The 13403-nt window shown below is 39.3% G+C and overlaps 1 protein-coding gene across 3 annotated transcripts in view; it reads left to right on the forward strand.

Moving 5' to 3' along the window:
- Nucleotides 1–13403, forward strand: part of NEK10 (NIMA related kinase 10) — a 238999-nt gene that overhangs the window by 189788 nt on the left and 35808 nt on the right. For 2 of the 3 annotated variants that reach the window (XM_087946353.1, XM_087946354.1), the window contains one exon: nt 7809–7933. The exons of the other annotated variant lie outside the window; for it this stretch is intronic. In XM_087946353.1, coding sequence (XP_087802479.1) covers nt 7809–7901 — 93 coding nt within the window. In that variant the 3' untranslated portion in view covers nt 7902–7933. Of the gene's footprint in view, nt 1–7808; nt 7934–13403 lie in introns of those variants that run through there. 3 annotated transcript variants of the gene reach the window in all.

Here is a 13403-nt window from a genome sequence, read left to right on the forward strand (position 1 = left end):
TGGTTGGCATTCACGATTCACGATGGCTGAAAGGACAATTTCAGTACTTCGTCGGGAGGCTGGAGAATGAAACAGAGATTCGTTCCTGGGAGGATGCATCCAAGGTGCATGCTCCGGACCTTATCAGGCTATATCATGCACAATTTCCATCGAAACCACATCCGGATCGTCAGGCTCGGGGAAAGGGCCCTGCGGTGAGGGATAGTGTTGTGACTGGGAGGTTTGAGCCTGCTGTGCGCTTTGAGTCTGATGTGTCAGAAGACACAGGTTCGAGTGATGAGGAGGGTTTGGCATTGGGATTTGAGCCTGCTTTAATGGGAGATGCAGACGTGAGCCAGGAGGATGAGGAAGTGTCGGAATCACCATCCTCTCCAGAACCTTCCTCATCAGTTATGCCTCAGGTGTCAGCAGATGATCGGGAGAACGTGCCCGAGTCCTTGGGTGATGATCAAGCCGATGAATGTTGGGTTGATGTAAGGACTAGACGTAGGCTGAGACGTCAAGCACAAATTGAAAGGAGACATCAAATCAGGGACTGAGTAGAGAGACACGACACCCTTCAAGGAATATAAGGAGGCGTGTTAGCTTGGAATCCCGTTCGGGTCAAACTTTGTTATTTGCGTTCGCAGTTTGGAAAAAGTTTTCTGGTTGCCCTTCGGCTCTGATTTATAGTGCTGCTCGTTATCTAAATTTGCTGACAGCTTCTGGGAAAACTGCCAACGACGAATTCAGCCAAAGGAAAGTTAACTCTGTTGTTCCTGATATTGTCTGTTCATGTTTTTTCCTTTGGACATTTGGACTCTCACCTCGTGGCCACAGGTGAGACAGAACACACATATATATATATTTTATTTTTTAAGACAAACATATACAAACAATACATAAAAACATAAAACCATCTTCCATTTTATATACATACAGTGTGTCAGTTGGTTACAAATCTTTTGTGCTATCCTTTTGTAGTCATTATTCATTACTCATATAATGTTTCACCTTGTCAAAGTAACATATGCTTATATATTAATCAATTATTAATCATCTATGACTAAACTATTTATTCCATCATTTTATACGAGATATTCCAAATTTTATTTTAAAATTTATATTGTACTTTCATCCAATGGTTATATAAGTCTATATTATGTTTTATATCAATCTATTGAACTTCTATTACAAATTTATCTAATCTATTACATTACCATGTCTTTTTGTCCAACCATTGATAAAACAAATCCCATATCATATAAAATTGCTTGTCTTTTTGCTCTCTAATTTCAAATGTCAATTTACTCATTTCAGCACAGTTCATAATTTTCTTAATAACTTCCTCCTGCATAGGTATTTTTTCATTTTTCCAATTCTTAGCAAATACAATTCTAGCCGCTGTTAAAACATTTACAATCAAATATTTCAGCTCTTTATTGTATATTTCCAGTATAATTCCCAATAAAAAAAGATTCATCTTAATTGTAGATATTCTCCCAATCAATGATAGTTGTAAGTTTTCCCATTTTGCCAAATCTGTCACAATCTGCTGTTTGAGTTTAAGATAGTTATCCTCCTTCAGTGTGCTACATCTTGGTGTAATATATATCCCTAAATGCTTAACCTTATTTGTGACCTGTATTTCTAAAACTTCTTCCAACTCTTTCTTTTGTCTTGCTAACATATTCTTTGTTAATATCTTTGTTTTATCTTTGTTTATTTTCAAACCTGCTACTTTTCCATATTCTTCTATCTTTTCTATTAATTTAGGTGCTGTTTCCAATGGGTCCTCTAATATAAATACCAGGTCATCTGCAAAGGCTTGCAATTTATACTCTTCCTTTTTAATGTTCATTCCTTTTATTTCTTTTTCATCTCCAATATTCCTATTCAACACTTCCAATGTTAACTCAAACAGCAGAGGCGACAGTGACAACCTTGTCTTGTCCCTGTTCTATGGATTCTGTTAGTTCTCCATTTACCATAACCTTTGCAGTTTATTGTTTCAATGGCTTGAATAAAATTTTTTGCCAAAGCCAATTTGTATCAATTGCAGTAAGATGAATCGCCAACTCACATTGTCAAAGGCTTTTTGTCCATCTAAAAACGTCAAGGCCATTTGCTTTTCAGGATGTGCCTCATAGTATTCCGAAGTGTCCAGAATTATTCTCACATTGTCTTTGATTTGTCTCTTTGGCAGAAATCCATTTTGATCAGCATGGATAAAGTTATTTATATATCTTTTCAGTCTTTCTGCCAAGATTGAAGCAAAAATTTTGTAGTCTGAATTTAGTAGGGATATAGTCTATAATTTTTAACTTGCTGTAGGTCTGTATCCTCCTTCGGTATAAGTGTAATGTATGCTTCTGTCCATGTTTTGGGTATTCTCTTCTTTGACATAACTTAGTTCGTGACTTCTAATAGGGGAAGATTCAATGTTTCCTGAAAAGTCTTATAAAATTCCGGTGGCAATCCATCTGGACCTGGTGCTTTTCCAACATTCTGTTTTTTTAAAGCTTCTGTTAATTCCATCATCATTATGTTCCCTTCTAGCATTGTTTCAATATCTTTGGGTATCTGGGGTAAATTCGCTTTCTGTAAATATTGCTTAACTTTTTCTTCTTGAATATTCTCTTGATAATACAATTTTCCATTTTTTTGTTTCAGTATATATTTGTGTTGTTTTTTGATATGTACTTGTAGGCAAATTATGTCAAATTTTAATTTCTCTAATTTATGGAATACTTTTCTTCTTTTAGTAGCCAAATTAAGTCCATTTATGTTAATCGTAATCAATTTTCTTTCATCCATATTAAGCTTTATAAGAGGGTTTTATTGCTCTAGTAGATCTTAGTTCTCGTTGCTCTCTGGGTGCACCACCTACTGCACCTTCTTCTTTCTCTTTTTTAATTACTGCTATACACTCCTCTTGAAATTCAATTAACGACTCTTCTTTTCTTGCTTCTTCCTCCTTTCCTCTTAAGATATTCTAAGTAGAATAGCTCAGCTTTTTCAACTGTGTCAGTTCTGTGTCTTTGTTCCTGCCAGGTGAACAAGAGGCCTTCTTGCATCAGCCATCTGTAATTTACTCATCCTTTAAGTAACCCTTTAGTCAAAAATAAATATTCTCTTTTCATCTCTCGTACTCTTCTTGATACCTGTTTCAGCACCACAATTTCTTTGTCTTTATACTTTAATGTTTTCTCTCTTGCCATCTGCAGTATCTGTGTTTTAATGATCTTCTTGGTAAATCTGATGTGAACTTCTCTTGGTAACCTATTTCTCATTGCATATCTTGTATAGACATGGAACACTTCATCCATCCCATCCATCATCTTCTCTTTGGTTATCTCTAGCGCTTCTGCCAGTATTTCTGTCATTATTTCAGCAAGGTTTTCACCTTTTCCTTCTTCTACATTTTGAAATCTCAGGTAGAATTCTGATCTATTGATTTCCTATCCTAATGGTCCACTCCTGCCCTTTTCAACATCGCTCAATCGAGTATCAATATCTCCAATTTTCTTATCCCTTTGTATATCTTCTTTGATTTTTTAAAATCTGTTGAATGTTCTCTACTTTCTCATCTGTCTTTTCAGTTCTTTTCTCAATATTCTCTATTCTCTTTTCAATCTTCTGAATTACTTGCATAATCATCTGCAGTGTCACTTCCTTCTCTTTCTTCTGTTGTAGCATTGTCTGTATTGGTCGTTGTCCTCCAGATGGTGAAGAGGGACCTCCTCCTTTTTGTGTGATGCTTAATGGTGGGATAGGTAGAAGTTGAACAAATGAAGCTCCTTCCCGCCCCCCCAACAACTGCCAAAACTCTCAGCCTGATGAGGGAGAGGCAGCTGGCAGAAGGGCGATGCAGGCATAGCCTCATGCTTCCTGGTGCCCCCCCCCCGCGCGCGCCTCCTGGCAGGCGAGCCCCAACAGCTGCCAGAGAATCTGGGCAGGGGATGAGATGTGGGCTGGCAGGGAGCCGGGCTGACTTGCCTTTCCCTCTGCCACCAGCTGCTGGAGGAAGAGCCAGCAGTCGGAAAAGCCAAACCCATGCTGACTAGCCTAGAGCTGAAGGTGGGGGGAAGGGGCGAGGCTGCAGCACATGCCTTGCTTGAATTTCCCAGCCCTCTCCTTTCCCCAAAAGCAGAAGGGGAGGAAGTCCCACCTGCAGCCCTTTTGATGGACCCAGAAGCCTTTCCTGCTGGCTTTTCTGGGCAACGCGGGACCGGAGACTGGCCGGGAAGAACCCTCATAACGAGTGACCCTGCTGGGCGCTTGGAAGCGTGTGTGTGTGTGTGTATGTTTCAGGTGGGCACTTGGAAGTGTGTGTGTGTGTGTTTGTTTCAGGCAGGTGCTTGGAAGCGTTTGTGTGCGTGTGTGTGTGTGTGTGCTTGTTTCAGGTGGGTCTCAGCTTTAGAAAGAGAGGGAAGGAGAAAGGGAAGGGATAGAATGAGAGAGAAAGAGAGGGAAAGAGTTAGAGAGGGAAAGAGAAAGAGGAAGAGAGAAGAAAAGAGAGACAGAGGGGGGAAGAGTGAGAGGGAAAGGGAAAAAGGGGGGGAAGACAGAGGTAGAGAGAGAGGGAAAGAGGGAAACAGAGAGAGGGAAACAGAAAGAGAGGGAGAGAGAAAAAGAGGGAAAGAGGGAGAAAGAAGAAAGAAAAAGAGAAAAGGGAAAGAAAGAAAAAGAGAATGGAAGAAAAGGGATAGACAAAGAAAAATGGGATGTAAGGAAGAGAAAGAATGAAAGAAAGAGGGAGGGAGGGAGAGAGAAAAAAAAAGAACAGGAAGGAAGGACACAAACCCTGGCTTCCGAAGACTCTTTGAAACAGCACAGCAATCTAGGGCTGGAAAGGATTTCAGAGGTAACCTTCCAATCCAAGGGTCTTCAAACTTGGCAAATTTAAGACTTGTCAAGAACTCACAGAATTCCTGAGCTAACATGACTGGAGGAAGAATTCTGGGAGTTGAAGTCCATAAAGCTGTCAAGTTTGAAGATTCCTGTTCTATTCCAACCCCCTGCTCCAGCAGGAGATCCTCACAGAATAATAGAAGAGCAGAGTTAGAGGGAACCTTGGAGGCCATCTAATCCAACCCTCTGCTCCAGAAGGAGACCTTATATCACCTCAAATCTGGATTATTTTGGTGCCTCTAACAGGAAAATTGGCAGAGGAGTTTACTAGGACAAGGCTGCCATGCAGAGGAAGGCAGAGATAATCTTTCACTTATAACCACAATTGAGCCCAAAATTTTGGTTGCTAAGCAAGAGTGTTGTTAAGTGAATTTCACCACATTTTACTCAATCCATGACATCTCCTGGGTCTAATGGTCATGTGCAGGCTAAGGAAGTAAATCTGAAGGCATGTGCAATGTTCTAATGTAGTGGTTGCCAACCAGTGGGCCGGGGACCACTGGTGGTCTGCGAGAAAATTTTGATGGTCCGCAGGGAAACGTCACCCCCAAAGCATCCTCCAAAGCAATTAATCCAGGCTGCATGTGAACACAAGGCTGCACCACCCACATGGCCCGTGGGAACACAAGGCTTGCATCACTTGCTTTGTGAACAACACGAGGTAGTGAGGGGAGGGGGAAAGGGCGGAGGGAGGGAACTTGCCCCACGCGCCCCACGCGCCTCACCTAACCACCAGGCTGCTTCTTTCCACTTCTTTCGTCTGCTTTTGGCTGCAGGCAAGGAAAGCAGCAAAAGTCTCTCTTTCTCTCCCCCAAACTCCTCCAGAAATGAGCCTTTGAGACCCTGCAAAGCATCCTGCTCCTAGAGGCTGCGCTGGTGTGACAAATCTCACAAGGACTCATTTCTGGCAGAGTTTGGGGGAGAGAAAGAAAGACTTCTGCTGCTTTCCTTGCATGAAGCCAAAAGTCTCTCTCTCTCTCTCTCCCCCTGAGAATGGAGCTGGAGACGGTATCCTGCAATCCCAAATAAAGAATGGTCAATCGATAGGAAAATGGGGTGGGGAATTTCCCTGAGACATTTTTGGGATTTTCCCAGGGTCTCTGGTCTGCGGGATTTAAAATTATGAGTTTGGTGGTCCCTGAGGTCCAAAAGGTTGGTGACCCCTGTTCTAATGTACAGGTTAGAGTTAAATTGTGGCAGAAAGTGGACTATGGGTGTGTTTTTCCAAACAGTGAGGTTGAATGTGTATAGTTTTAGAAGAGCTCTGTGTGTGTGTGTGTGTGTGTGTGTGTGTACATACACATACAATATATATATAGTAGATAATGTATCTTTTTGTGTGCCTATACACACACTATACTATGTAATATGTATGTACACATATGGCATATATACATAAGATTAAATAGTGTATTGTGGATGTTCAGTAGTAGTAAATAAATCGTTCTGACCCAATCGGGTTCCCAAAGAACAAACACAGACAAATACAGCAGCCCCCATCTTTTAAGGTTTAATAACGAATTCTGTTCTGAAGGCTGCATTCCACTAATTAGCTGCGACAAGAAAGAGCCTTGCCAAGTTGTTTGTCAAGGCTGCCAAAAAGCCAGAGATAAGAACTAATTTATAAAATTATCCAAACACAAACTAAGATGTCTACCAGTTGAGTTTCAGAGCTTCTTTGCTGTCTGCAAAGAATGCTTTTCCAAACCTGGCTTTTATCCTCTTGAGGGAGGGGCCATTACCTTGCAGCCTTACTCCTGAGTTGCCTGTGCTGCTGTAATTGTTCTTTTCTCCAAGCAATCTTTCATGCACGTGCACTTGGCACAGGCTCCTCGGGAACCCCCTCATCACTGCTGCCAGCCCCCACAATCTCAGTCCATTCCCTGATGGTCCTGGCCCTTCATCAGAGTCCTTGCTCTTCTCAGCCATCTAGTCTTGCTGCCGGCTAACCACAACATAAATAGAGAGGGAAATTGTATCTCTTTGAGGTGAGGAGAGGCCAGGCAAGGCACCCCTTGACATGAGTGAGGTCAAGTTGGCCACACCCACCCAATCACATGACCACCAAGACACGCCCACGCAGTCAAATGTCCACCAAGCATGCCCATGCAGTCACATGACCAACAAGCACACCCACCCAGTCACATGACCACCAAGCCATGCCCACCAAATAAGCCAAGCCCACCTAACCGGTAATAAAAAAAATTTGAATCCCACCACTGGTCAGAAATAATGTTTTAGTAAACTAATACAAGTACCCATTTCAGTTGGAATTGATTCTGAAATGGTTAAATTGATTTGCTGTTGATTAGAAAGATAATTAATGAGGATACAGAGGTCTAAAAAGGAAAAATTTTATGAAAAAAGGAAAACAATGTCTTTCAGCAAAATGTGCAAGACCGTATTATTTGTTCTATTTTTGTTGGCTTGTCACTTTTATTTAGCATTATTACAAATGGTTCATTCAAAGTTATCAGAGAGTTATAATTTCTTGTATCATTTTTACATTGGATACTTTGCATTTGAAAGTACTTTTGTACTTTGTAAATTTTATAGTTGTCTGAAAGTCCACAGTTTTACTATGGCTCTATTAAGCAACCATGACGAAAAGTTACTGCTCAACCCACCACGACGGTGAAATATGGGTGGTGATACTAATATATATAACTTGCAATAGTTCACAGGATTAGTGACCTTATGAATATGAAATGCTTTGAACAGTCCACTGTACTTAACAAATTAGAAGTTATATGGAGGTAAATGCACAATAAATAGTATAAAATATATTTTCCAACAATAAAAGTTACTTGCTGTTTTTCTTGATGCTTTACTAATTAAGAATGATTAATTATGTGTTTTTCATTAACATATGAGTATAAAGTTATATGACAAAAGTTTTCTGCATTTTCAAACAGCTGCCACCAACTCTGCATTGCAATTTGAAAGAAGAATTGTCGAGAGATTCAAGAAATCTTTATTCAGTCAGCAGAGTAATCCATGTAATTTGAAGTCTGAGATTAAGAAGGTATAGTATTCAAAAGGACACTTCTACAATTATGGAATTTCCCCCCATTTGAAATGTGGACTTGAAGCATTTTCAAAGTTTAAGATATTTAGCATTTAAAAATCTTCATATTTCATTCCTAATAAGGCAGGGGTGAAATTTAACCCTCAAACTACCTCACACGAGATGGTAGGGACAATTGGGTTGGGTTCACCAAACTAACAATTGCCCCTGGTTGGCCCTGCCCACACCCACCCGATTGCACCCATGTCGGCAATGAGTGATACCACTGGTGGGTGGACTGATGCATGCAGGGAGGAGACTAGCATGCAGGAGAGCACAACATTGGAGTCCTTCCCAGGTGTTCCTGGCCTGCGAGGGAGGGCATGATCTCCTGTGCCCCCTCTCAGAGCCGCAAAGTGTTTGCTGCCCCTGTGGCATCTGCCAAAGCCTCCTCACCACCACGCTTTTCTTCCTCACCAGAAGTGTTGAGGTAATTCCCGTTAGGAGAATGAGCGCATACAGGGAGGCGTATTTGAAAGAAGTGTTTGAATAATACACACACAGTACACAGATACACTGTACAGTAAATATAGGTTTTACTTCTAGAAAGGTTTTAAGCCAAAGTCCAAATAAGCAATCCAAAAGTCATTCACGGTAAATCGGTCAGTTTTCAATCCAGGGATATCGAAATATCAAATTCCAGTGTCAAAAACAGTTCAGTATCAGACTTACATTAAATCAGTAATATCAGTCAATTAGAAGAAATGGAGCAACAGCAATATTTTCCAACAGAAGGAAACAGAGATACACTTGCACTCTCTTCTGACACTCAGACCAAACAATCAGGTTTCTGGCTCCATCTTATGGCTGTTTGAGAAACCACACCCAATTGCATGCTCTTGCATTCACCCTTAAAGATATAGTACTCAAATGTTTATCCTGGTTTATATATTTCTAACCCAAATACCTGTTAGGTGACTTATATTCCTAACGTTCTCCCTTTTGGGTAAGACAATATATACAACCTTACATTCTAAGTCCATAATCTTCACAGCTAGCCTTCATGCTTTATAGAGCCTTGGGCCTTTGTAAAATGATCTGCTATATTGTTTTCTGACATACAGTATTCTAGCTTAATCATTTTACTTTGCACACATTGTCTCACATTTAAGTATCTTAAATCTGTGTGTTTCGTTCTCTTCTTTTAACAGCAATATTTGAAGCCATCTGTATTTGCTGATTGGTTGTCTTTGTAAATAACAATAGAATCTGTTACATTAATTCCCATATCAATTAATAATTGCTTATACAAAACTAAATCTGTACATAATAAAGACAAACATGAGAATTCAGCCTCCATTGTTGACAAACTTAGATGTTTCTATCTAATAGATCTCCATCCAATCAATGCTTTTCCCAATAATACAGCAGTACCCGATGTGGATTTTTTGTGTATTTATGTGTATCAGGCAAAACTTGCATCAGCATATGCAGTTAAATTCAGTTCATCTTTTGGCTCCAAATACAATGCATAATGCATTGTTTGTTTCAGGAAACATCTTAACACACATTTAGCAGCTTTGCCATTGCCTTTCAGTTGGCTCAGCATTAAATCTTGCTAATTGATTAACAGTGTATGCAATATCTGCCTTGACCAATTACTGAGATAAGATAAACTACCAATCAAAGACCGATAAATGTTCTTATCAAAACAGGACTTTGAACATCACTGTGGCCTAAACTCCTGGCTCATTGGTGTCTTAGCCAGCTTACAAAGTTCCATTTAAAACTTTTTAGTAATTGGTTAATTTTCTCTGCTTGTGATTTTGTATCCTCCCTAGTTCTATCTATCTTTAAACCAAGATAATGTTTGATTTCTCCTAACTATTTTATCTTAAATTTCTTTTCCAATAGTGAAATTATCTCAGTAGCTTCTTGTTCAGTTTTGGTGATTAATGCTATGTCATCAGTAAATAATAACAATAATGACATTACATACCATTACTTTCCTTTTAAACAAACATGGATCAGCCATGCCAGCTACAAAGCCTATTTTAGTTAATGGTCTTTGACTATACATTGGTTCCACTCATATCCTGATTGCTTTAAACCATAAAGACTCTTTTTCAATTTCCAGTAATCAGTTGTTTTATCAGTATTATCATTTTTGAGACCCTAAGGTTTCTTTAAATATATAGTGTGTTGCAACGGTGCATGCAGATATGCTGTCTCTACATCCAAATGGTTTACAATATATTTCTCTTTAGCTGCCCACACTAATGCTGCCTTAATGTAGTAGTCTTCAGACTAGGTGCAAACACCTCATCATAGTCATTTGCTGTCTGATTAAACCCTTGTGCTACTAACCTGGCTTTATGGGTAACAGTCCCATCTACACCTGTCTTCAATTTATATATCCATTTACATCCTATGGCATGTTTACCTGGTGGTAATTTAACATTTCGTATACCTCCAGTCTTTTAATGATTCTAGTTCCTTATCTATTGCTTTCTGCCTGTTGCGTAGCCTGATCCTTAGCAGGATACAGTTTTAGTTCACTATAATTACTTGGAACTGTATTCACTTGGCATACAACACCTTAGCCTGATATCTATCAGGTGGTAAGTGTTACTTGGGTTGAAACGTCTTGGTAATACAGGGCTTACTGGTGGACTTTCCTGTGCCACCTGCTCCTGTTCTTCTACTTCTTCCCGTTTTTTTTCTCTTTAATGGCTATTTGTTGTTTACTGATATCATCTTTAGGGACTATTTGGGTGTCAATAATAGTATCATTGCTGGATTCCTGTTCCAGTTTATCCCACCCAACGTGCTCAAGAAATTTTGCACTAGCACTACAATAAACATGAGATGTAATCTATGATCCCAAAATCTAAATGCTCTATGGTTGGCCTCATAACCCACAAAAATAACTTCTTAGGTCTATGTTTGCCCTTTCAGTCTTACTTCAGAGGAATATTGCCATGCTGGAGCTCGAATGTGTGTAGGTAACTTAAATTTGGTTTTCTGCCAAGCCAACCAAGTGAATGGCAGATTCACCAGCGATTTGTTATTAACTACATTGTTTCAAAACGCATGGTTACTACACATTATGGCTTCACTCTACAGTATTTCAGGTGAACCTGAATCGAATAACATAATGCGAGCCATGGCTTGTAATGTTTGCCTCTCTTCGCTCTATAAATGAGTTATGTTTGTGGTCTGTAAGGTGCAAACGCTTATGCTCAACACCAGCCCATTTCAGCATAGTTTGGAATCTTTTGTTAACAAATTTCGTCCCATTATCAGTTACTAAGTAATTACTTTACTTTTCATTTTTCTCTCAGCAAACCTTAGCCAATTAAAGAAATTGGAATGTTTCTGTTTTTGTTTTTCATAAGATAGCAGAAACATATATCGTGAGTAATGTGGTCCATAATACTCAAAATATAACAGGCACCTCCTAAACTTGGTTTCTTAGGACCAATTATGTCATGCAAAAACAACCTCTAAGGTTCTTTGGTCTTTTAAACCCATTAAGTCTGTTTGCTGGAGTAACCTTACTCTTTTCTTGACTACAAGCATTACAGGTGTAAATACTTGCTACAAGGTTTCAATTTTACTCCTCTGACAATTCAACAGTTTGTTTGAGCATTTTGAAATTAATGTGCCCTAGAGCGTCTATGTAGTAAATGTACATACATTCATCATGTGGCTTAACATTGTTATAAACACTGAGGTTAGCCATCTTCAACTGATCATCATGTATTACATATAAATCATTCTCTAATTTAGCAGTAACACTTTTACCCTCTTTCTCTATTATACAGTTATCTCCCTAAAGGTTACTACATAATCCCAAGATTAACTAAAGCCCTTACTGATAATAAATTAAATTTCAGTTTAGGTACATATAGCATAGTTAAATGTTCGTTTATACAAGAACAATATGCAGTACCTTCACCTGATGCTTTAATCTTCCATCCATTTGCCAATGATACATGTTGTTTACTTGCAGGCATCTTTACAAACCTGTTTCTACCCTTAGTAATTCATTGTGATGCTCCACTATCAACAACCACAGGCTCATGGTTTACAGGTGAATTGCTAGACATAGCCAAACAAACATTCTTCTTAGCCTTCTGGTGTTTTACACTAGTATTCTGTTGTTTTCCCCTTCTTACAGAAATTTAGCTATATGTCCTCTAGCCCCACAGAGAAAGAAAAACATTTCCTAATAGTATAGGCAGTTGAAGACCAAATCCTCTTCTTGTGGTTGTTCCTTCCTCAGTTGGTCCCTATCTAGAGTCGCTCTTCTTGCTTCTTCTAACAATCTTCCAGTTATGATCCAATGTCAGTTTATCCCTGGGCAGGACTTCCAGTGAAGATACATAATCATCATAACTTTCATCCAATGAGGGAAAGAATGATGTAAGAATTTGATGCAGCTCTGAAAATATCAGTTCTTTTCATGTAGTTCTTGAAAAGTTCTTTTCATGAAGTTTAAATGAGCTAAATATATCTCCACACTTTTAGAAGATGTGCTCTAAATAGTTTACGTGTAAGATGTATGTGCACCTACACTGTGCACGAACATAATCCTCTTCAAATTCTCCCAACACTTAGCAGCAGACTCTTCTCTCCACGAATATGGGACTAGGCTGCTGGTCACTCAGTGTTAGTCCAGTGCTTATACAAAGCTAGCTTCGTTCGTTGTTCTGTTTACTAAGTCAGCAAGCTTCTTGGCATCATCCTCATTTTCTGGATCCCAAGCATTTACATCTGGTGGGTCTTGAACTACATTCCATAAACCTTCTCTACGCAGAAAGTAGACTGCACTTCATAGACCAGGAAACATAGTTTGTTGTTCCATCCAACCGGGTTATCAGTGATAGACATGTTGAAGTGACTTGTGCCATCTTTATCAGGATAGTAACCCACAATTAAACAGTAAACAGCTGTCTGTATACAGTACTGTGTATTCACACTAACTCTCAGTTATCTGAGCCTAGTATGTTTACTGGGCCCATAACCAGTGTTGAGGTAATTCCCGTTAGGAGAATGAGCGCATACTTGGGAAGAGCGATGTTGAGAGAGGCAAGTGTTTTGAATAATACACACACAGTACATAGATACACCTGTACAGTAAATGCAGGTTTTACTTCCAGAAAGGTTTAAGCAAAGTCCAAAATAAACAATCCAAAAGGTCATTCACGGGTAAAAATCAGTCAGTTGTTCAATCCAGGGATAATTGAAATATCAAATTCCAGTGTCAAAAACAGTTCAGTATCAGACTTACATTAAATCACAGTAATATCAGTCAATTAGAAGAAATGGAGCAACGGCAATATTTTCCAACAGAAGGAAACAGAGATACACTTTGCTCTCTTCTGAGACTCAGACCAAACAATCCAGGTTTTCTGACTCCACTCTTATGGCTGTTTGAGAAACCATACCCAATTGCATGCTCTTGCATTTCCCTTACAAAAGATATAGTACTCAAAAT

Source organism: Notechis scutatus, chromosome Z, assembly GCF_049901735.1.
Source record: "Notechis scutatus isolate UNSWTSFEM ecotype Mainland chromosome Z, rNotScu1.2, whole genome shotgun sequence".
Lineage (NCBI taxonomy): Eukaryota > Metazoa > Chordata > Lepidosauria > Squamata > Elapidae > Notechis > Notechis scutatus.